The sequence below is a fragment of the Gracilinanus agilis genome, chromosome 4 (genome assembly GCF_016433145.1).
Source record: "Gracilinanus agilis isolate LMUSP501 chromosome 4, AgileGrace, whole genome shotgun sequence".
Classification (NCBI taxonomy): domain Eukaryota; kingdom Metazoa; phylum Chordata; class Mammalia; order Didelphimorphia; family Didelphidae; genus Gracilinanus; species Gracilinanus agilis.
This window is the reverse complement of record NC_058133.1, coordinates 12,148,823-12,174,031: the sequence shown is the minus strand read 5'-3', so window position 1 is coordinate 12,174,031 and position 25,209 is coordinate 12,148,823. Positions and strand designations below refer to the sequence as shown.

At 38.5% G+C, this 25,209-nt stretch overlaps 1 protein-coding gene across 1 annotated transcript in view; it reads left to right on the top strand.

The window, feature by feature from the left end:
• LEPR (leptin receptor) overlaps window positions 1-25,209 on the top strand; it is a 153,304-nt gene that overhangs the window by 38,547 nt on the left and 89,548 nt on the right. Inside the window, exons 2-4 of the mRNA XM_044674764.1 lie at window positions 8,219-8,372; window positions 8,578-8,776; window positions 9,211-9,260. Of these exons, the coding sequence (XP_044530699.1) occupies window positions 8,219-8,372; window positions 8,578-8,776; window positions 9,211-9,260 (403 nt within the window). The remainder of the gene's footprint in view (window positions 1-8,218; window positions 8,373-8,577; window positions 8,777-9,210; window positions 9,261-25,209) is intronic.

Sequence of the window (25,209 nt, the reverse complement as noted above, 5' to 3'; positions counted from 1 at the left end):
ATATAATTGGGCAAAATAGTTTTTAATGATTGCCTTAATTTCCCCTTCATTAGAGGTGAGGTCTCCCTTTTCATCTTTGATACTATCAATTTGGTTTTCTTCTTTCTTTTTTTTATTAGATTGACCAGTACTTTGTCTATTTTATCTGTTTTTTCAAAATACCAGCTTCTAGTCTTATTTATTAATTCAATAGTTCTTTTACTTTCGATTTTATTAATTTCTCCCTTGGTTTTTAGTATTTCTAATTTAGTTTTCATCTGAGGATTTTTAATTTGCTCGCTTTCTAATTTTTTGAGTTGCATGCCCAATTCATTGATCTCTGCCCTCCTTAATTTGTTAATATATGCACTCAAGGATATAAATTTCCCCCTGAGTACTGCCTTGGCCGCATCCCACAGATTTTGGTAGGATGTCTCATCATTGTCATTTTCTTCAATGAAATTGTTGATTGTTTCTATGATTCCTTCTTTGACAAATTGGTTTTGAAGAATCATATTATTTAATTTCCAATTAGTTTTTGATTTTCCTGTCCAGGTGCCCTTACTAATTATTATTTTTATTGCATTATGATCTGAGAAGGTTACATTTATTATTTCTGCTCTTTTGCATTTGTTTGCAATGATTCTATGCCCTATAACATGGTCAATCTTTGTGAATGTGCCATGTGCAGCTGAAAAGAAGGTGTATTCCTTTTTGTCCCTATTTATTTTTCTCCACATATCAATTAAATCTAATTTTTCTAGGACTTCATTCACCTCTCTTACCTCTTTCTTATTTATTTTTCGGTTTGATTTATCTAGATCTGAAAGAGGAATATTTAGATCTCCCACTAGTATGGTTTTACTATCTATTTCCTTCTTGAGCTCTGCCAGTTTCTCCTTTATGAATTTGGGTGCTATGCCACTTGGTGCATACATATTGAGCAGTGTTATTTCCTCATTGTTTATACTGCCTTTAATCAGGATGTAATGACCTTCCCTGTCTTTTTTAATCATATCTATTTTTACTTTGGCTTTTTCAGAAATCATAATAGCCACTCACTCCTGCCTTCTTTTTCTCATTTGACGCCCAAAAGATTTTGCTCAAGCCCTGGACCTTAAACTTGTGTATGTCCACCCGCCTCATGTGTGTTTCTTGTAGACAACATATGGTAGGATTTTAGTTTCTAATCCACTCTGCTATTTGCTTCCGTTTTATGAGCGAGTTCATCCCATTCACATTCAGAGTTATAATCATCAGTTGTGCATTTGCTGACATTTTCGTATCCTCCCCTATTCCTACCCCCTTTTTCTTATACTATTTCCTTTTAAACCAGTGGTTTGCTATTGAGCCGCTATCCCTTATCCCCTCCCTTGATTAACTTCCCTTTCTACTCACTCCCTTATTTTTCCCCCTCTTTTTGTTTTTAAAGGCCTTATGAATTCCCTCCCCCTTCTTCTCCCCTCCCTTTTTTGACCTCCCCACTCCCCTGCTCCCCTTGGTTTATCCCTTCTGACTTTCTCAGAAGGGTTAGATAAGAGTTTTATGTCCCAATGGATAGTATAGCTACTCTTCCCTCTCTGGGTTGATTACACTGAGAGTAAGGTTTGATTATTACCTCTTAATGTTCTCTTCCTCTCCTTCTTATAATAGTATTTGTCCCCTCTCCTTCTCATGCCCTCTTTTTGTGTAATAGAATAACCTATTTTTCTTATTCACTCAAGTTTCTCTTGGTGTCCCCTGCTATTCACCCCCTCTTTCCCATCCCCCATGTCATCTTAGATTATTTAGTGTTCCACCCTCTCCCTGTGAATTATTCTTCTGATTACTATAATAGCGAATAGAGTTCACTACAGAGAATTATACATAACATTTCTCTACATAGGAATACAGATAATCAGATCTCACTGAGGCCCTTAAAAAGGCAAATTTAAAAATTATAAATTTTCTTTCTTTCCCCTCTGTATTTTATTTACCTTTTCATGTTTCTCTCGATTTTTGTGGTTGGATATCAAACTTTCCATTTAGCCCTGGTCTTTTCTGTGCAAATACCTGGAATTCTTCAATTTTGTTGTATGCCCATACTTTCCCCTGGAAATATGTAGTCAATTTTGATGGGTAGTTGATCCGTGGTTGCAGGCCCAGCTCTCTTGCCTTTCTGAATATTGTATTCCAAGCCTTGCGATCTTTTAGTGTGGAGGCTGCCAGATCCTGTGTGATCCTAATTGGTGCTCCTTGATATTTGAATTGTCTCTTTCTGGCTTCTTGTAAGATTTTTTCTTTGCTTGGAACCTCTTGAATTTGGCAATTATATTTCTGGGCGTTTTCTTATCTGGATCGAATGTCGCAGGTGTTCTATGGATCCTTTCAATGTCTATATTGCCCTCTTGTTGTAGGACTTCAGGGCAATTTTGCTGAATAATTTCTGTTAGTATGGAGTCCAGGTTTCTATTAATTTCTGGTTTTTCTGGAAGACCAATGATTTGCAAATTGTCTCTTCTAGACCGGTTTTCTTGGTCTGTCACTCTCTCATTGAGATATTTCATGTTTCCTTCTATTTTTTCAGTCTTTTGACTTTGTTTTATTTGTTCTTGTTGTCTTGAGAGATCATTAGCTTCTAATTGCTCAATTCTAGCCTTTAGGGACTGGTTTTCGGCTATAATCTTTCGGTTTTCGGCTATGATCTTTTGGTTTTTGGCTATAATCTTCTGGTATTCCTTTTCAATCTGGTCATGTCTGGTGTTCAATTTGCTTATCAGTTCATTTGGTTTCTGAGCCTCACTTTCCAATTTCAAGATTCTACCTCTTAAACTGTTATTTTCTTGCCAGATCTCTTCCATTTTCCTCAAAATCTCAGTTTTGAACTCTTCCATAGCTTGTGAGGAGTTTTCCTTATTTGAGGAGGGTCCAGATACTTGTCTGTTCTCCTCCTCTGTTTGCTCGGTTGTCTGGATTTTCTCTGTGTAAAAGTTGTCGAGTGTTAAAGACTTCTTTTTCTTGTTGTTAATCTTTCTCTTCTGAACTTCCTGAGACTGGGTAGCCATCGTTAGCCCAGCAGCTTCTCAGGTTTATCCTCGCACTCAGGGTCTGTCTGCGGTCTTTTGGCTCCTGAGGTCTGAGTTCTGGTTTTTTCCAAGGTCAAGCGCCCTGGTGGACCCCCTTGCTTGATCCTCTGCCTGAGGTTTCTTTACAAGTCTCAGGGCACTGCTTCCACAGTCGTATACCCGTCTGCACTGGTTCCCCACTCAGGGTTTCAGAGCTTTAGCTTGAGGCTGTGTCTGCCTCCACCCGCACCTCTGCCCACGCCTGTGCTCTGAGCCCTCGCTCTGTGCCCTGCGTCCGTTCTCTGCGTCCTGCTCCTGCACTCAGAGTTTGTGTGCTTTCTTTAGCTTTTTGGGGTCCTAAATCTTGCTGCTCTCAGGAACAGGCCCCGGAGCTGCCAATGACTCGATGGGTGCCCCAAACTTGCTCTATTTCTTTTTAGCCGGCTTCGGCGTTATAGGTGGTGTGTGTGGAGGGGGTGGGGGTGGGGTGGTTGCTCAGCCCACGATTTAGTGAGAGCTGTTTCACCCCTTTATAGCATGGAAATGCCCGGATTCCACGTACCTTCCACACTGTGCCCTGTTGTGGGGTTCCTCCTTTCGTCTGGACTTGTTTTTATGTCCCCTTGAGGAGTTTTGTGTGTTTCCGGTCAGGAGAGGTTAAGAGCTGCTTCTTACTCTGCCGCCATCTTAACCCGGAACTCCTACCAACCCTTTTTATGAAAAAAATATGGTAATAATACCTAAACCAGGAAAAGCAAAAGCAGAGAGAGAAAATTATAGGGAAATTTCATTAATGAATATAGATGCAAAAATTCCAAATAGCCAGGAGACTGCAACAATATATCACAAAGATTATAAATGATGATCACATGGGTTTTACACCCGGTACATAGGGATGGTTTAATATAAGGAAAACTATTAACTAAATGATTGCTTCAACAAAAACTAACAAAAATCGTGTGATTATATCAATAGATGTAGAAAAAAAACTTTTGACAAAATATAAAACTCATTCCTATTAAAAACACTTGAAATTATAGGTATAAATGAATTTTTCTTTAGATTAATAAGAAGTATATATTTAAAACCATCAACAAACATCTGTAATGGGGATAAATTAGAACCCTTCCCTATTGGGAGTAAAATAAGGATGCTCATTATCACTAATATTATTTAATATTTTACTAGGAGTGCTAGCAATAAGAGAAGAAAAAATTGAATGTATCAGAATGGGCAAAGATGCAATAAATCTATCTTTTTGCAGATGTTATGATTATATATAGTAAATCCTAGAGTTTCGACTAAAAGATTAATTGAAACTCTCAATAATTTTGGCAAAATAGTAGGAAACCCACACAAATCATCAGCATTTTTATATATCACTAACAATGTCTCGTAAGAAGAGAGAGTAAGAGAAAACTCATTTAGATTAAGCAAAGATAGAATAAAATACCTGAGTATATCTTCCAAAATAAATCCAGAAATTACATGAACATAATTGTAATACAATTTTCTACAAAAAAGGTAAGATTTAAATAATTGGAAAAATATTTATTGTTCATGGATAGGCCAAGCCAATATAATTAAAATGACAATCCTAACTAAACTAATCTATTTATTCAATGCCATCCCAATCAAATTATCAAAAAATTTAATTGAACTAGAAAGAATAGTAAAATTCATTTGGAAATAACAAAAGGTCAAGAATATCAAAGGAAATAATGAAGAAAATATTAAGGAAGGAAGCCTAGTAGCACCAGATTTCAGACTATATGGTAAAGTAGTATTTATCAAAACTATCTGGTACTGGCTAAGAAATAGAAGACTAGATCAATAGAATAGAACAGACATACAGCAAATGGTAAAAGTTACAGTAACTGCATTTTTGACAAAGGTAAAATTCCAAGTTCTTAGAACAAGAATTCACAATTTGGTAAAAATTGTTGGGACAACTGGGGAATAGTTTGTCAGAAACTAGATATAGATCAATATCTTACACATCATTTATCAAAATAAGATCTAAGTGTTACTAAGGGAGATATTATAAACAAATTAGAGGAATGGGGACATATTATTTATCATATTTGTGGATAGAAAAATAATTTGTGAATAGATAAGAAATAGAGGACATTGTGAAAGTTAAAATGGATAATTTTGAATACATTTAGTTGAAATGTTTTCGTACTAATAAAACTAATGTAGCCAACATTAGAAAGAAAACAATAAGTTAGGAAAAAAATTATAGGAAATTTCTTGGATAGAGCTTTCATATCTAAAATGTAGAGAGAACTTTGTAAACTATATAAGAATATGAGCCATTCCCCAATTGAGAAATGGGAAAAAAGATACAGGCAGCTTTTGAATGAAGAATTAAAAGCTAATTTACATATATATTTAAATATATTTATTAGAATAAATATTTAAATATTTAAACAACTATTAAAATGCTCAATTAGAAAAATTAAAATGCTCAGAGAAATGAAAATCAAAACAGCTCTGATATCATCTCACATCTATCAGATTGGTTAAAATGATAAAAAGGCAAAATGACAAATGTTGGAGGTGATGTGGAAAAATAGACACCAAATCATTTTTAATGGAAATGTGAACTGATCCACCATTTTGGAGAGCAATGTGAAATTATACTCAAAGAGTTATCAAACTTTGTATATCTTTTTACCTATTCCACCATTAGGTTTATTTCCTAACTTGATCAAGGAAAATAGACAATAAATTATATGTTCTAAAATATTTATAGCAGCTCTTTTTGTGGTAGTAAAGAGGTGGAACCTGAAGGGATGTCTTTCTATTGGGAAATGGTTGACCAAATTGTGGTATATGATTGTAATGGAATACTGTCAACCCATAAGAATGACAAGATGATCACAAAAACATGGGAAGAGTTATATGAAATATCACAAAGTGAAGTGAGTGGAACCTGGAGAATGCTGTACTGAGTAATAACAATAATGTATGATGATCAACTGTGGACAACTTAACTATTACCAATGAGGCAAGGATACAGGACAACTCCAATTGACTCATGACAAAAAAAAAGGATATCCATCACCATAGAAGGAACAGAATTTGACTGCAAATTGAAACATAGCATTCTTCACTTTATTTCCTCCATGAATTTTTCTCTAATGTAAGCAATGTCTTTTTCTATTATATGATGAAAAGGAAATATATATATATATGTATATATATATATATATGAATCTATATTATATACCTGTCTTCCTGAGCAGGTATTTTATTTTATATATTTATATATGCTATTTTATTATGTATAATATAAAATGTATAATATAATATATTAATATATAATAATATAATATGTTAATTGTAAAAATATATAGTTACAAAAAATAGAAGTTAGATTAGAGAAGGAGGGCACTAGCAACTTGAGAAAGCTTGTAAATTAGGTGAAGCTAAGAATTCTGAATAGCTAGATGGCACAGTAGATAGAGTAAACTCATCTTTATGAGTTTAAATCTGGCCTCAGATGCTAGCTGTGTGATCCTGGGCAAATTGTTCTGTTTCCTCATTTGTAAAAGGAGCTAGAGAAGGAAATGGAAAACTACTCCATCGATATTGCCAAGAAGACAATGGGGTCCCAAATGGGGTCCCAGCAAGTCAGAAACAACTGAAACAACTCAACAACTAGACTGGGAGGCAGAAGATAGGATGGAAAGCATTCTAGGCAAAGGGAGGCATAGAGACCACATAAGGGGTTCACTTTGAAAGGAACAATCAGAAAGTCAATTTGGCCAGACCATGGAATGCAGATAGAGGACAATAAGGCTGGGAAGTCGAAGGAGTTTGTATGTTACCATAGAGACAAGAGGGAGCTTCTCATGCTCATTGAGTAAAGGAGTGACATGGTCAGATTTCCACTTAAAGTAATAAGAGTAGATGTCTTATGGAAGATGAAGAAGAGTGGAGAGAGGCTTAAGGAAGAAAGACCACCTAGCAAGCAGTAGGAGGAGAATTTGGACTAGAGGTGGGGTTAGGAGAAGGCCTGAAGATAATGAGATCAGTTTTGTAAATTTCTATGGGATATTCAGTTTGAAATGTTCAGTAGACAGTTTGGGACATGGGACTGAATCTCAAATGAAAAACCAGATGGATCATCTGCATGGAGGTAATTATTTCCATGGGAGCTCCTAAGATCATTAAGGGGGAAAATGTAGAGCAAGATACAATCCTCAGGGTAGAGTTCTAGTGATCACCCAAAGTGAGGAGGTGAAGGAGGGGTAATACAGATCATTAGCCTGCAAAAGAGAATGAGAAGTTGCAGTCAAATAGATGGAAGGAACACTTGGACAGAGTTGTGTCATGAAGAGAGAGAGACAAGGACACAGAGAGAAACCAGGACAGGTGGTCAACTGTGTCAAATGCTATAGAGGTCAAGATCTAATGCTCTTATGAAGACCATAGTTTTCCCAGAGTCCTAGTTAATTAATTCATAAGTAAAGTGCTTCCTTTATTGTGTTAATAGATAACTCACCATCCTCACCTCTCCATAGTAGCCTAGGCTGGCATTTGGATATCCAGCAGGCAATGTTCTGCATGAGATTCTTCTGTTTGAGAGACTTATCTACCATGATATGCAATGAAGTGAAGAGATGAAAATTATCTAGTGAATTAATTGAGGAAACTGATCCCTCAAATGAATAATTGGAGGCATTCCCCAATATATTCTCTTCTTCAAATGAAATAGTCCTCCCTCCCTCCCTCCCTCCCTTCTCTTCCTTCCTTCCTTCCTTCCTTCCTTCCTTCCTTCCTTCCTTCCTTCCTTCCTTCCTTCCTTCCTCCCTCCTCCCTTTCATTTTCCTCCCTCCCTCCCTTCTTTTGCTTCCTTCTCTCCCTCCATCTCTTCCTCATTAACTATATTTATTCACCTTCTTCTATAATTATTATTTATTAATATATTTATTATTAGCGCCACTGCTGCCATTTTACTTCAGAATTTTCCCATGTCCATTTGGACTTCAGGGGCAAAGGGAAAGCAGGCCCCAGGTGGAAGAGGGCTGGACCTCAGTCCTACTAGGGTGGCCCTTTGCACTCTCTTGAGACAGGACTCTGCCTAGGTTTTTCTGCCTCTTCCACGTGGCAGAGGTGGACACCGTCACCGTCACTGTCACTTTGCTCTTCCCGTTCGCTCTTCCTTTTTCCTCCTCCTGCTCCAGGGTCCAGCTGTTTGCGCCCCAACCCTGGGCCCCCCAGCTCTGTGTGACACGCCCAACCGGGCCACTCCCAAACCGCGCTTCTGGACCCCTTTGCTCAGCCCCAGAGGTCCGGGGAGCTGGCGGGGGCGTCACTTCTCAGGCTCCCCTGTGTCTGGTTAGCCCAGCTGGATTCCAGCCCTTGGCTGGCTGTGGACACTGACTGAGAGGCAGCGAGGGGGCTGACCCGTGGGGCCAAGGAGGGGGATCACTTTTCCCCTCCTCTCTTCCCTCTCCTCCCCTCCGGCAATCACCTCCTCTTCTGCCTTCTGTCTCCTCCCTTGCCCTGGCCTCTCTTTCAGTCCCCTCCCCTCCCTCCGGAGAGTTCCCGCTGCACCTTGCCAAGGAGTTTGGCCACAGCGTGCGCACTCTTGGTCAGGGATGCTCCGAGTCTGACCTAGCTAAGCGTTCCGGGGCCAGAGTACTCCCCCCCCCCCCCCTCCCCGGGAACACTGCTGCCGCTGAGGGCGCCCTTGGCTTTGCCGCTGACCCGGCTGGACACTGCACTCCCTTGGATTCCAGGTAAGAGAAGCCCCCTTCTTTTCCCTCTGTTGTGCTACTCTCAATTGCGGTGCTGGAGTGCTGACCAAGGAGGGCAAATGTGCCCCAGAGCGGTGGTGTGTGTGTGTGTGTGTGTGTGTCCAGGGGTTTATGTAGCATGTTTGGTGTCCAGCACGTGGATTGTCTGTGTAGAGTGTGTGTGAGCCAAGTGTGTGGTGGGTGGGTACTGTGTGTGCATGTGCGGCACTGGTGTGTGTGAGTGTGTGTTGTGTGAGATGGGGGGGCGGTGCCTGCATGTGTCACCTGGGCAGCCCCCTGAGTTCTCAGCTTCTTCTGACTAGCTCCTTACTCACCTTAGTCTGCAGCCTCTTGTTTGCAGAGGGTGGAGGAGAAGCTTCTTAAGGTTCTACGTTCTGGGAACATCTGAAAGTCTCCTCCTGGGCTTGGGGCTCCAGCGGCAGCGGCTGGACTCTCCTTGGAGCTCCCAACTCCCGGTGCCATCAAGGTAGAGGAGGAGACGGGCAGGAGAACGTTGGCTTATCTGGGAAGGATGCAAGTCAAAAAGTTCCACCAAGCTCCAGAGCAGGGTGACTTAGGCTTCTAGGGAAGAGCTTACCTTGCCTTGGACCTAACCCTCTTTCCAGATAGCTGCGTTATGGATATGTATGTGGATTGTATGTGTAGATGTATGTATGGCTAGACACATACACAGCTACCTACCTAACTGGGTCTTGGGAATCCCATTCAATTCACCAAACTTTTCAGAAGTACCTATGTGCAAAGCAGCATGGGATAGAGAGATACAAAGGGATACAAGGACAAAATGAGGCGGGAAGCCTCCCATTTAATTGGCTAAGATTACAAAAGGAAGTATGTTGTTTGACTTACCAAGAGCCTCACTAAATCCTTAAAGCACAACAAAGCTCCATACATAGCCTTCCACTCCTTTCAAAAGCATGGCCATTGTGAGCTTGCGAGGAATGTTGTTTAAGTGGTTTCAAAAGAGGTCACAGCTGGGACCTCCTTTAGAATTTACCTCAGTGGATTAGATGAATGCCAAGATGTTTTTCAGCTCTCCAGCTCCCAGAATCTGTACATTTACTGAGAGCATATGATTGTTTCCTGAATCACTTAAAAATCCATCAATGGAGACTTTAGCTGTTGTCCCTATGATCATAGATTGTGAGTTGGAAGGGATCAATAAGTCCAACATCCTCATTTTATAGATGAAGAACCTGAAGCACAGATAATTTAGTGACTTGTCCGAGGTCACACAGCTATGAGTATCTGAGTTGGAATTTGAATCCATCTTCTTGAATCCAACTTTAGTACTCTAGGATGCCATATTACCTCTCAACTTTTTAGGATTTTCTGAGTAATGATAGGAAAAGAAAGCTCTAACAAATTTGTCTAAAAGAGCATGACAAGTTGGAAGAGACTTTAGGAATCATCCTCATTTTTGAAGAAATTGAAGTCCAAAGAGGATAAGTGGATGGAACTAGGCATATTTTATCTGGAAAAGAAATTTGGATGAGAGATACAATGATTCTCTTCCTTCCTTTTTTCCTTCCTTCCTTCTTTCCTTCCTTCCTTTTTTCCTTCCTTCCTTCGTTCCTTCGTTCCTTCCTTCGTTCCTTCGTTCCTTCGTTCCTTCGTTCCTTCGTTCCTTCCTTCCTTTCTTCCTTCCTTCCTTCCTTTTTTAAACCCACCAACTTCTGCCTTAGGATCAATACTGTGTATTGGTTCCAAGGCCAAAGAGTGGTAAGGGCTAGTCAATGGGGTTAACTGACTAGCCCAGGGTCACACAGTTAGGAAGTATCTGAGGTCATGTTGGAACCTAGGATTCCAGTCTCAAGTCCTGGCTCTCAATCCACTGAGCCACTCAGCTGCCCCTTCTCTTTCTGCATTTAAAGGATCACTTGGAGAAGGGATTAAATATCCCCAGAGGTTAGATCTAGGAAGGATGAATGGAAATTTCAAAGAGAAAAATTTAGGACATATTTTAAGTAAACATTTCATGGTACCGGAGCTGTCCTAAAGGAAAATAGAGTTTGAAGGCTTTAATTAAAGGCTGGATGACCATTGGTTGCTAGGTTCTATAGATAATTCTTCACCAGGCATACATTCGACTACTTTGGCCACTGGGTTTCAACTCCAAGATTCTGTGATTCTCCATAGAGACTTGCCTGAGGCATCAGGGTAGTAAATAAGAGTTAGGCGGAGAATAAATCTTCTCACTCCCATTCTAATGGGTTTGCCAATCCACCATGCTGCTTCTGAGTATTCAGTCTATATGCTTTCTTTTAAGAAGTGCCTTTGGGGGGGGGGCAGTGGGTGCCAGTTGGGTGGCTCATTGGATTAAGAGCCAGACCTGGAGATGGGAGGTCATGGGTTCAAATCTGGCCTCAGAGACTTCCTAGCTGTGTGACTATAGGCAAGTCACTTAATTCCCATTGCCTAGCCCTTACTGCTCTTTTGCCTTAGAACCATTACACAATATTGATTCTAAGATGGAAGGTCAGAGTTTTAAAAAACGTGCCTTAGGTTTTAGATAAAATGAGGGAAGGAAGTATTTTGAAGTTGATTTTTTTTGAGATTCTGAGCAATTCAAACAGTATGCTCTGGCTTTGCTACTCTTGCCAAAGTGTTTTTCAAAGCCTAAGGCTGCTGGGTTGAAGGTCCCAGTTTGGGAAGTCAGCAAGGGACAGGTGAAGCCTTCTTTAGAATCATAAGTCACTGTGTTCTTTGATATATTAAAAAAATACAACACCCTTCCCTTCTGTCTTAGAATCAATACTAAATAATGGTTCTAAGGCAGAATAAAGGGTAAGGGCTAGGCAGTTGTGGTTAAGTGACTTGCCCAGGGTCGTAGAGCATTGATTTCTGGATTACAGTCTAGGGGATGTATAATTTGATTTTGACACAAAGTTGTATTTCCCTCTAAACTTCAGAAACCATCATCTCTCCGTTGCTGCAGTCATAAAATGCTCCCACAAGAACAGAAATGTTGTGATTTTGCAGCTGGAATAATGTGTCTCCGACTCAGTACACTTCCTCATTTACGATAGCAAAAGAGCTTGTTTTTATAGGGAAAGAAAGAGCAAACATTTCTAAGTAACTCTTGATTTTGAATAATCTTTCTTGCTTTTGATTATAAAACTGTGTGTAGAATGCTAAGGAAACAGTTTCAGAACTGCCTGAAATTAAGTTCCCTGGCAGACAGCTGCATATTTAGTTGTCTTGGAAAAAATCCCAGAAAACAACAGAGGTTAACCAAACAGATAAACCAGAAATTGGAAGGTGGCCAAGTGCTCCTTCCTTCCCAAATATTACATGTCCAGCCCACTAACTGCCCCTCCATAAAACAAAACAAAACCCCAAACAACTAGCTAACTAGACAGTTGGACAAAGGGTTGAGCAGGAGCTAATTAATTAACTTTTTCTATTTGTATTTGAATGAAAAGCCATTCTGATTGTCTATTGAGAGCAAGCAAGAATTTGATTGACTTACTTCTGTAGCTACTGGTAATGTTTTCTCTTTGAACAGTAGTTTTAAAGTTATTTGTAATAAAGTCATCCTCTCTGCTAATGGGCTTGGATTGGAGAGGGGCACTTAATAGCCAGCTTAGGTCTCTGGAGAAGAAATAAGAGCCCTCTATTTCTCCCTTACCCTTGTGGGTTTCCTGAAGGGTTGGTTCCTGGCAGGGCAGTGCTAAAACAATCGTTTCCCATTTATAGGTTTTGGTGCTGCCTTCAAGAATGGGAAGAGAGAGGGGAAAAAGAATCTTTTTATATCTTTATAAATAAATATAATAAATATTATTAAAATAAGTAAATTTTATAAAATATAAGCAGTATCTTAAATAAATAAAATTTTAAACAAAATAAAAACTTCTAAATAAATAAATAAAATAAGCATTTCTTATTAAGTGCCTTTTATATTAGATTGTAAAGTCTTTTGTGTCCCCAGGGCTTAGCACAGTGTCAGTCATGCAGTAAGCGCTTAATAAATGTTTATTGATTGATTGATTACAAGGTTCTGGACATACAAAAAGAAGGAAAAAGACTGGCTTGCCCAAGGGCAGCTTTCATTCTTTCTTTCTTTCTTTTTTTTTTTTTTAAATCCTTAACTTCTGTGTATTGGCTCCTAGGTGGAAGAGTGGTAAGGGTGGGCAATGGGGGTCAAGTGACTTGCCCAGGGTCACACAGCTGGGAAGTGTCTGAGGCTGGATTTGAATCTAGGACCTTCCATCTCTAGGCCTGACTCTCAATCCACTGAGCTACCCAGCTGCCCCGCTTTCATTCTTTCTTAACCTAATTTTGCTACAGTTAAAAAACACCATCACCACATTTACTACTTTGACTCCATGTCCTTTGACTCCTGAGATAATTTTCTTTCTCTGGAACCATTCTGCCTCTCCTAGGGTTACACTTCTAGAAAGTATCAGGGCCAGGACGTGCACCAGGTATAGCTAAAAATGGCTCTTGAGTCAATTTTATTTTCAGTACACCATACTCTCAATATGTCAGGGCTGAGGGGCTGAGGATATTCATCCCAATATGACACCTTCGGAGGTTTTCCTCTATACTTGTAATTCACCTCCTTCTTGTGTCTATCTCCCAGCTTTTCTGCCTTCCTGCAAATCTCTTAAAAATCCTCCTTCTGGGAGGGCAGCTGGGTGGCTCAGTGGATTGAGAGCCAGGCCTAGAGACAGGAGGTCCTAGGTTCAAATCTGGCCTCAGACACTTCCCAGGTGTGTGACCCTGGGCAAGTCACTTAACCCCCATTGCCTACCCTTACCACTCTTCTGCCTTGGAGCCAATACACAGCATTGATTCTAAGATGGAAGTGAGGGTGTAAAAAAGCCAAACAAACATTGACTTATAGGGGGCAGCTAGGTAGCTCAGTGGATTGAGAGCCAGGCCTCCAGAGGGGAAGTCCTGGCTTCAAATCTTGCCTTAAACATTTCTTGCTATGTGACCCTGGGCCAGTCACGTAACCACCACTGCCTAACGCTTACCCCTCTTATAACTTGGAACCAATACATAAGCATTAATTCTAGGATGATAAGGGCATTTAAGACATTTTTTAAAATTTAAAAAAAAATGACTTATGGATGGAAAATGATTATCAGAGACATATTGTCATTGAAGGAGGAAGGATGGTCCCAGAGACCATTGTCACTGATGTGAATAATATTTACATCTAGTAGCTGATGCTAAATTACATCTTTATACTTTATTGGGAGAGTAATACTTTTAAATCAGTATTAACTGATATTAACACAGTATTAACATAGACAGCTAGGTTGCCCAATAGGTAGACTGGTGGGACTGGAGCCAAGAAGACTCATCTTCCTAAGTTCAAATCTGGTCTCAGACACTTACTAGCTGTGTGACCCTGGACAAGTCATTTAACCCCATTTGCCTCAGTTTCCTCATCTGTCAAATGAGCTGGAGAAGGAAATGGTAAACTATGCTAGTATCTTTGCCAAGAAAATCCCAAATGGGGTCATAAAGAGTCGAACACAACTGAAGTGACTTAGCAATAACAACCTGGAATCACGAGATTTAGAGTTGGAAGTGACCTTAGAGAGAAGAGAACCTTATTTCTTATGTTATAGAACTTACCTTTTGTTAAAGAAGGAGAAAAGTGAGGTTTCAGCGGGGTGAGGCAGGGGTTAAGTGTCTCATTCAACACAAAAGAAGCTATTCCTGACCAAGTGTGTATTTGAAATGAAATTCTTTTGACTCCCAATCCAATGTTCTTTCCACTACATTGACCAATCAATCAAGAGAGAGACTATTACACTGATATCTATTATTCTACCTGGCAGGGGATAATGAATTCCAGATTCATTTATGTTCATTCCTAGTGCATATAAATGTAAATTCTTTCTCCATCGCTCTGGAAGCAAAATTTCTGTCAAAATGTTGCTCGACAACTTGAATAGAGTGATTCTTACCTAGCTTTTTAATGCTGTTTCCAAGAGGCATTTGTCCCAAGATTAGACAAATCATGGCGAAGCACCACTCAGGAGCCTTTCCCAAAGGCACATTTAATAGGAGGACACACAGAATGCAGTCGCCAGGAATGCTAGACCCCAACACTACAACGCTCTGCTATGAGAAGATCCACTTGCTTCTTTTGTTCTTTCCTCCTTCCAACACACACAGATTTGCAACTGCCATATGTGTGGCATAACCACCGGCCAATAGGTTCCAACCCAACTTGCCTTTATCCTCTACCTAAAGGTTGGCGATCTCTTTGGTCCTCGGGGCAGAAACTGTTTTCTAGCCTGCTGATCATTATTATTACAAACAATAATAACACATTTATATAACATTTCAAGGATTGCTTTTAATTACTCCATCTCTTTGAATGGTAACATGTTTCTCCTGAGGCAAAGGCTGAATTAAATGATCTCTTCAGTTCCATGATGTTTTGGAACTCACAAAACATACTTTCTTTTATGCTTCCTGTACCCTTAAGTTGTAATAGTACATCATGTGGTTATTTGTATATGAATCTTAAATCTTTACTAGATTTAGTCTTATCACTGAAACAACATGTGATAGTGAGAGAAGTAGCCTTAGAATCTAAAAGACCTGGCTTCAGATTCTGCCTCTGACATGGACTGGCTATGTCAACCTGGGTAAGTAATTTAACCTTTCAATGCCTCCAGGAAACTCTCTAAGACCCTAAATTGTAAACTGTCAATATTTATCAGTAAGAGAAATTTCCTCATCAGGACTTCTCTACATTAGATATCAGACTCAGGGCAGGCCTCCAAACCAGATTTAAATGTAATTGGGAAATGTTTAACAAAATAAATAAAAAATTAAAATATTACATAGATATTGCTAATTTGTGGTTTTCTAAGTCAATACATGGGCTATAGGAATCCTACATTTCTATTTGAGTTTGACACCACTGCCCTACACCATTGAAATTATAGATATGGACTATGGATTATTGAATCTTCGAACTAGGAAGGATCTTCAAGGTTATTTAATCCAACTCCTTCATGTTATATAAGGCCCAAGAAGAGAAGTGAGTTACCCAAGGTCCCTCAAGTTAGTGGCAGACCTGAGTCTCCTAATTCCTCTATACCATATCTAGTAACAGGAAGATTCCTTCAGATTCTCTCCGATATTCAGATGGGTGGAATCTCATCAATCTGAGGGTTTTTTCCTAATTACTGAGATTGAATCCCTCCCATGGTTGACCATCTGGTCTGACAACTCTTGCCCAAATTTTTCATACGCTTGATCCAGAGGGTCCATCCAACATGCTAGAGGCTTGATGTTCTCATGACATTGCAAGGGTACCAGTGGAGCCCTCTGGCTGTCCACCCATCATCCCCTACCGGGCTACATGACTGGCCCAGCTTCTATTCTTAGCATATATTTATTAGATAACATCCTTTACACTCGTTCTTCAAAATTCCTTATTGGTTAGATGTTACAGCCTGCCCACACCCACGATGCACCTTTCCATTGCCCTTTGTGTCCTATTCATGTCTGATTTTGGGGGGCCTATTGAATTTCACGTCTCACTGCTATACAGCAGTCCTAATGTAATGTTGGTATTAAAAGATAGGTCTTTTATACATAGGAAATTTGGGGTCATTTTCACTTCAGATAATTTGGCATAAATTCAGAGAAAGGATAGTTCCCAGATACCACAATATTAATCTTCAGATTTACTATTCTTTCTACCATACCCTCTAATTCCCAAACCCCAATTGGGAATCTACTAACCTATTACTAGTAAGATTGCTGTTTTAGTAAAAATAGCTTAGGCTTCCCACCCACCTAGAGTTATAGCACAAAAGTATCCAAGAGCGTTTTTTGTGAAAGCAATTAAAATTTAATGTAAAATGTCTACCAAATCAATCCTATCTGCATTCCTCATCTTCAATTCTGAACGGTCATCAGATTGTGTCTCAATTACAGTACTTGAAAACTAATGCACTTTCAATATTTTCAACCTTGTCTAGCACAAAAAAAAAAGAGAGACAAAAATAGAATAGGTTGCCTCTAATGGTAGCTAGCATCCATGTTTGACAAGGATATTGTAGAGGTGATTTTTGGGTAAAAGCATTAAGAAGGTCTCTGAGGTACCTTCAAGCTCTGGGATGCTATGATGCTATTAATTTTTACACATATTGTACTTGTTAAAAAAGCAAGAGTACTTTCTTTTACCAAAATATCTGTGGTATCTGGGGTACCCCTTTTCCTCACATGGGACATTAGGTTCAAAACATTCTGTGAATCAATACTGAAAATTATAGCCTCCCCACAAATGATGTGTTCATCTTAACAAACCAGCCAGCCAGAACACATATTACTTCAAAACAAACAAACAAAAAACAAAAAACACTGAATCAAATAACTCAACAAATAAAATACTGTAAAAGGGAATTCTTTGTTCTCTTTGAGTTTACACTTGTGAAAGAAAATCCTTTATTCTCTTTGCCTAGTTGGAGCTAACACTTTAGTTAACACTAATTTAAATACCCAACTAGATTTCAAAGACAGGATTAACTCTTCTTTGTCCACCTTTTGATTGAATCAACACAGGCTTGAACTAGGTGGAGGAGCTCACAAACCACTTAGTGAATTCACATCAGGAAACTGTGAACCCTTTTAATGAGAATTCACACCTCCATAAGGTGAGAACTGGTTCCCACAAACATTGCCCCCTGGACAGTGCTAGACAATTTGGAAGACATAAAGCCACTATAAAAGGCCCTGAATTTCTGGGGCTAGAGAAGTCAAGACTCCAAGAAGGAAGTCAGCTTCAAGAAGAAGGTTGGCTCAAGGAAGAAAGTTGGCCTCAGGAGCCACCTTCAGCTCAAGTCATTGTCTTGACCTGCTTCTTGGAGGGAACTTGGGTGAGTGGATAACTGACTTTCCCTTCCTGTCTTCTGGAGACAGCTGAAGTCAACAAGTCCTGGCTGAGTCAAGCACCAGAGCAATATTTAGTTAGTTAGGCTAATGTCTTCTCTACCCTTTTGTATTTCTCTACTTTCACTCTTTCCACCTCTTTTGTAAATAATAGCAATTAAAGGTCATTTCGACTTTTAGCAATAATACTTTGAATTGGCAACTCCATATTATTTATAATTTTCATATATTTTAGTCAACCATTAAAATTTAATCCTTACATTTTTTGAAAGGAAAATATGCACGTACAAATGGAATACTCTTCCATACCATTAGTGAGATGGGACGCATATACTGAGAACACATAGGACTTGTAACACACATGAAAAATATGCCTGGAATTCATGTGGCTGAGTCACAGAGAGAGAGAGGGGACAGATAAGTACTGGTCAAGGCCACTCACACCTCTAATACTATGGTGATGCTGTTGTCTGTTGGTGATATCATGCTAGTACACAGAGGTTTCAAGCCTCTAATCTTCACCTGAGAACTTTGTTTCTGCTCAGTGTCACAATCCTGCCCTTTTCTGAATATGTTGTCCATCTTGGACACTGCTTCTCTTTATTACAGATTCTAGGTTACAGATTTCTATTTGGGTCATCTATTAGCCATCTTAGTTTCCATATCCACAGGTATGATTTTCTCTGGTAAGGGCAGAATGATAGCTCCTTCTGTGCCCAGCCACCATCCAGTTAGGAAACCCAAGCCAAGGTGAAGTCTTCTTTTGGCTGCTTATATCTGGTGCTCATTCAAAGTATGCTGCTCCAGACAATGGTTTCACTTATGATTAGAAATTACTTGTAACTCCAATTTACGCCCTTATGGGGAACATCTATACTCATTAAATTCATATCCTGGGAGGCGGAATCTGTTAAAGTGAATCTGCCAGGGCTATATAGAATACAGAACTATGAAGCCTACTTTCCTCCCTATATCCTCCATAGATTGGCATGAAAATTAATCTGGGCAAGAACAAAAACTAAGTAAAATTAAAATCATTGTTCTACACTTTCTTGGTGCACATTTCTGTCATGATTAAATTATCTGCTAACAACAACCACAAAACAACTTTGCTTTTGTGCTGTGTACCTACTAGTGCAAAATTTCACCATCTCCCTACATGTTAAAATAAAATAAAAGGCAGCATGGTATGATGTAATACGAATGCTTTGGGAATTGGAAGACCTGGGCTCTAACCTTTGCTAACTGTCAGTTTGGGGGCATGCCATGGTACTTCCCTGAGCCTCCTGTTCCTCCTCTGAAAGATGAAGCTACTAGTACTTCCATGAACCATTTTATAGGACAGTTGAGGAAAAAATGATTGTAAGCATTAAAGTACTACAGGAAAGAAATTATTATTATTATTATTATGCCCAGATATATGTCCCTATGCTATAGATGACACTTTGATTAAGGGAAAATAGGACTAAAACCACAGAGGTTCCTTTTGTCAGGTTATTGCTTGTTTATAATGTTTCATATGGGAATTGGTGGTGGTGATGGGAAGCTTTCCTAGCCACTCATTTTTGGCCCAGATGGAAATTTGCTTGCTTCATTACCTTAAGTAGGAATTTAACATTCACACTACAATAATACAGGAAACGAGAAAAATGTGACTTAGCATGTGTGGTAGGAACATTATCTGCCATGTAGGCTAGCCTGTTTTTTCCTTAAAAGGTACTGAACTGTGAATACTCTTGGAATGAACAATATCGCTATTAGGTTTGTATCCTTAAGAGATTAAAGAAAAAGGAGAAGGATCCATATGCACAAAAATTGTTATGGCTGCTTTTTTTTTAGTAGCAAAGAATTGGAAAATGGAGAGGATGCCCATCAACTGGGGAACTGTAGAACAAGTTGTGATATGTGATTGTGATGGAATACTATTATGGTGTAAGAAATTATAAAGGGCGAGCGATATAGAAAAATGTATTGTAAGATAGCACTAGTATAACCTATATTATACTATTTACTGTTTAAGCAGAGATGGGGGGAAAGAGAGGGAGAGAGAATCTGAGTCATAAGATGTCAGAAAATAATTGCCAAAAACTGTTTCCAAAAGCAATTGAAGCAAATGAAGAAGCAAGACCTTCTTACTCAGCCTACCAATCAATAAACTTGCATGACCAGCTCAGAATCCAGGAAACTACACTCATGAATCATTGTGTCATTACTGAATTTCTTTCTCTTCTGTGGCTAAGTATACTTCCTTTTGTTAACTGTTAGACAGTCTACAAGTATATCATTGTCATTCCAATTCCAAATGACAGACTGAACTGAGTCAGATCTAGTCCAAAACAGTGTTACCAGTGATTATGTTTCCTTCTTCCACTGATATGTCCCCATGGACATGGAGGTGATTCCGAGTTCTTGAAAGCTATGCCAATGAATCACAAGTTCTAGAAGCTCAAATAAGAATAGAAAGTCCTTGTGTTCAGGTCCAGTGAAAGACTGAGTTAGCAAAGGTTATGTCTAAAGGTTCTGCCACGAGGCTGTGAGTGTGGTGTTGGTGACGGATTCTCTGTCCATGGTCTGAGGATCAGTCTGGCTAAATTTGTAGAAGTCCATCCCAAGTTTAGCTATGAATTTTCTGACCCAATATAATTCTTGAATATCTTCTAAAATCAAACCAGCATCAGTGATCAGTGCTAGTGGAAAAGAACCCTCATGGATGGAATTATAATTTAATGCTAACGTACTGAGAGATAGAGAAATGAAGCTCAAAGAAGTTATATTATTTGCCCACAGCCATAATGCTAACAAGAGGCAGGGTCAAGACATCAATGAATATAGTAATGGATTCTCAGATTTAAAAGGAACCTCAGAGGCCATCTGTTTCAGACATCAATCCTCTCTAGGACGATCCTGACAAAAGCCGCCACCACCAGAAGCCTATGATAGCGGCTTGCGTGTTATTTTCAAAGAAAGCTCATTCTACTCTTGAATAACAAATTATAAGCAAATTTTTCCTTATATCAAATTAAACTCTGAAGCTTTTCCCCTTTGGGGGGGAAGATCTACTACTCTCTGAGATCAAATAAAACAAGTTTGCTCCTCTTTTTTTGGTGAGAATCCTTCAAACATTTAAAGAAAACTTTTCCTATCTCAAGTACCGTCTTCTTTAAGATAAACATTCTAGGTTCTCCAACTACTTTTGGTCTGGTGTTATAAAAGTTATGTTTTTTTTATAGAGGTTGTTCATTCTAATTATGAGTAAAGTCTCCAATTACACTATAGGACTGACGAAATGAAGAAATGAATTTCCTTATTGTGAAAACAGCAACATACAGAATTTTCTATGAAAATAAAAATAAAATTCTATTTCAAGTGTTGGAGCCCAACACATCACATTTCCTTTGGCGACCCAAGGATTTATTGATCTTTCCAATGGTTTTTAGATTTCCGAGTTTTCCCTAAGGAACTGAAATTTGCTTAAGTGACTGGGTAAACAGTAATTTTATTTAATGTAGCCATAGAATTTCAGTTAAAAAAAAGGCCTTGGAAACTATCACTTCTAACCTCATCATTTTATTTTTTAAATTTTGGGGTTTTTTAATTGTGAATTTAATCATTATCCACATACATTTCAGTTTACAAAGAACAAAGAAAGAGAAATGTGAACTTTTTATGGACTGTTTTTTTTTTTTTAACCCTTGTACTTCGGTGTATTGTCTCATAGGTGGAAGAGTGGTAAGGGTGGGCAATGGGGGTCAAGTGACTTGCCCAGGGTCACACAGCTGGGAAGTGGCTGAGGCCGGGTTTGAACCTAGGACCTCCTGTCTCTAGGCCTGACTCTCACTCCACTGAGCTACCCAGCTGCCCCCTATGGACTGTTTTTTTTTTAACATTTATTAATATTCATTTTTAACATGGTTACATGATTCATGCTCCACCTTTCCCCTTCAACCCCCCCCCCCCCGCACCCCACCACCCACCCTTGGCCGATGCGCATCTATGGACTGTTTTTTAAAGAAACATACACATATAAATATATGTTGAGTGTACTAAGATAGTAACAAAATTGTTTTATTGGCTTTTGTACCCTTCAATATTTCTTCTTAATTCCAAATAATGAGGAGGAATCAGTTGGTGATCTGAAATACCAGGAGCCTTTGTGAAAGTGAATGTTACCTTAGAATTCATTGTAGCCAAAGAAAGACATTCTATGCATACCCAGAAATGTGTACTTGGTTTTATGAAATTACACTTTTAAAAAATTTGAAAGATCTGAGCCAGAGATTTGGGGAGACATTGTTAAAGAGGAAAGGAACATATTTAGAATCAAAATTTTAATTACAGAATCCACAAATTATCTCAGGAAGGAGTAAAATATGAAACAGCTAAAGAGTCAAAGAATGACACAAAAAGGTTTCTGATAAGTTCTGATTTTAAAAGGATATGGATAAAAGATGAGAGGAAGAAACTGGAGGTCTGAAATTCACTCTGCCAGGGCCAAAGGGTTATGGAATTCTGCATGTGATTAAGAATTGCAATAGAAAGCTCATAAGTTGTGGTAGAAAAAAATAAAGGATGGAAGGAAGGTCAAAGGACAAATACAGATGGGTACTGACTTGTAAGAATGTCAATAAGGCTAAGCCCAGAAGGAGTTAAGGTTAAAGGGAAAAGGAGCTCACAAGAAAAAGCACAGTCCTGCTTCTTGAGGAAGATAATGGAAGATCAATAGACAGAAAGTAGAAAGTTGAACTACTTAATGATTTTTTTTTCATTTTTTTCTATCAAAGACATGAGGATGGACAGAGCAAACATGGTTAAGAGAGAACTAAGAACCATGGGAGCTGTGGTGATGGCAAGAGAATATTAAGCCATTTGAAATGAGTTCAGCTTTCACATTAATTTTACCCCTTCTAACTAACCTAATTTGAATACATAACAACAGATCATTTTCAATAACTGAAAAAATTATAGTGAGCAGAAATATCAGAAGACCGGATAAGGGCAAATGTCTTGATTTTTTTAAATGGAGAAAAAGTAGATGTTGGAAATTATGTATCGTTAAATTTTAAACCAATCTCAGGCAAAATTCTCAAACAGATTATTACATCATTTGTGAGCAGGTAGGAAGGAGCAGTGATCATTAAGAGTGAACAAATGTTTACTAAGATTAGATCATGCCAAATTAATTTAATTTTCTTTTCTCATATTGCTAGTAGGTCTATAAAGTAGGGTTATACTAAAATTACATTGATTCCTGATTCAAGCTAGACTACAAGACAAAATAACTTCTGTTATCTTTTTTTAAACAAAATGGAAGAATAAAGGCTTAAAGGATAGGAGAGTCAGGTAGATCCATGGCTGTTTAAAAACTCTATTCAATGATATCCAATGAAAGGATTAATGTCAGGAGGAAGGGAGATCATTATGGGCATGCTTTATGACTCTACTTACCTCTTAAACCTATTCAGTATTTCAAATAAATTACTCCAGTAGGAGAATCAGAAGCTAAGTGAATAGATACATATGGTCTTTAGACTGATTCTTTAATAAGAAAAATATTTTAAAAAGATATTTAGTGGGGGGTGTGAAAAGATAGAGAGCCTATCATTCAGAACATTCCCTCACAACCCTTTGAGATCTTAGAGCTAGGAAGGGTATTTTAGTCACACTGTGAGTTTTAAAAGAGACACAGTCTTTGGGAGAGCAGACTGCAAGGGAGAATCAAGGAGATGACATCCTCAGCCCATCAGTAACAAAGAGATAACAACAGATTGAAGAAATGAAAGGAAGGCAGGGCTACAGCAGAGAAAGGAGAGGTTGAGGTGAGCCATTGGTCTTCTGCAGGAATCTCGAAACATGATGGGTTGAAGTTATAGTATATATTCCACCCCTCTCTGAAAATGGAGGGAATTTAAAAAAAAATTCTGTTCCTTCTTCAACTTCACCAATCTGTACCTGCCCAGTAACAGACATTGGAATATACTCCACTTGCCTCTTTTTTCTAAACATTTTCTTTATTCTGATCCTTGGACAAGCAAAGGAGGGCAATTACATAATTCCCTTAGGATGTATTCTTCACAAGTCCTTTAGAATTGATAATCAAAATAACTCTGGCATTGGAGTCTTGGCTCATTCATGATTAAGAAGAATGGAACATGGGATCTGGTATAAACCAGATCTCTAGCAGTGTTGGTCCATCTTCAATTTCGGTTGCCTGGTTGCTGGCAAGAATCTGTGACCTTGTCTGACTGCCTCTAACCCATCACTGATCAGGGTGAGGAGAATAGGCAGGAACTCTAGAAAGAATCATGCTACTTAGCTATCTTCCACTGAATGTTTGAATACTTTTCACTCTGATCTTGACTGCTGCCACTGTATATGGCACCCCCCAAATAATAGATTTATTATAATAACATAATATATTCTAATATGTAATATAAGAATATATTATTATAATAAAACAATATTTATTGTAAATAAATATAAAAAGATAAAAAGATATGCATCAGCACCAATTAACAGGGAAAGACTGACAGCAGAAAGCAATATTTGTAGAATGGTGTCCTATGAGGTTGAAAAAAAACTTGCTTGCTAATAATTATTTCATAAAGAATTTCATAATTGCTGTCTAAACAACAAAATTAGCACAATTGTTCTGCATCAGCAAACATGGCAGATATCAGCAAAACCCCTGGGGAACCTTGAAAAGTGACAGTTGAAAATTCATCCACAGATGGCTGTTGTGTACAACCACTTCCTAATCAGGGAGCAACAAAGTACAATATAACTAGATTGACCAGTTACTGGTGGTAGTTGGAGCACGTCACCCCAGATATTACAGAATTTCAGTTAAAAGGGGATCTCTCAAGTCATCTAGTTTCAACTTGTTTCGAAATAGGAATCAACTACTCAACACCCTTCACAAGGAATGTTGTAAAGGTAACTATGGCTGAGCCAAATAGCTACTGGGGGTTTCTTCCACTTCCAAAATTCTGGAATTTGATGCTTATTCAAAAGTTTTCCTTTCTTTCTCACTCCCTTCTTAAATTCTTCCTTTCCTTTTCTCTTTAGGTTCCTGGGTACAAAACCAAGCAATCACTAAACAAAATTATCTTCATAAATGATGGGATATTCCCTCTCTTTGCATTTGAGGAAACTGGTGAATTTTTTTCAGATGTGCTTTCTTTTTTTTTTTTTTTTTTTTTTAGGGAAGAAAGCCAGCTTTATCGAAAAGAGATTTTAAAAATTATTTTAAAATTAATTTTAACAATTTATTTTTAATTATTTTTTATTTTTTGTTGTTTTTATTATCTTTTATCATTTTTAAACATTTTATTATTTTTTTAACATTTTATTTTTTAGAAAAATTTTCCATGGTTACATGATTTTTACTTTCCCCTTCATTCCCCCTCCACCCCATCCCTGTGTTTTCTTTTAAAAGCCAGGTAAGGTTGGGAAATGGAAACTCAGAGCTAGGAGAGCCCTCAGATGCCACTTAATCCAACCTACATCTAAAGAGAAATCCCTCTATGGCATCTCCCTTAAGT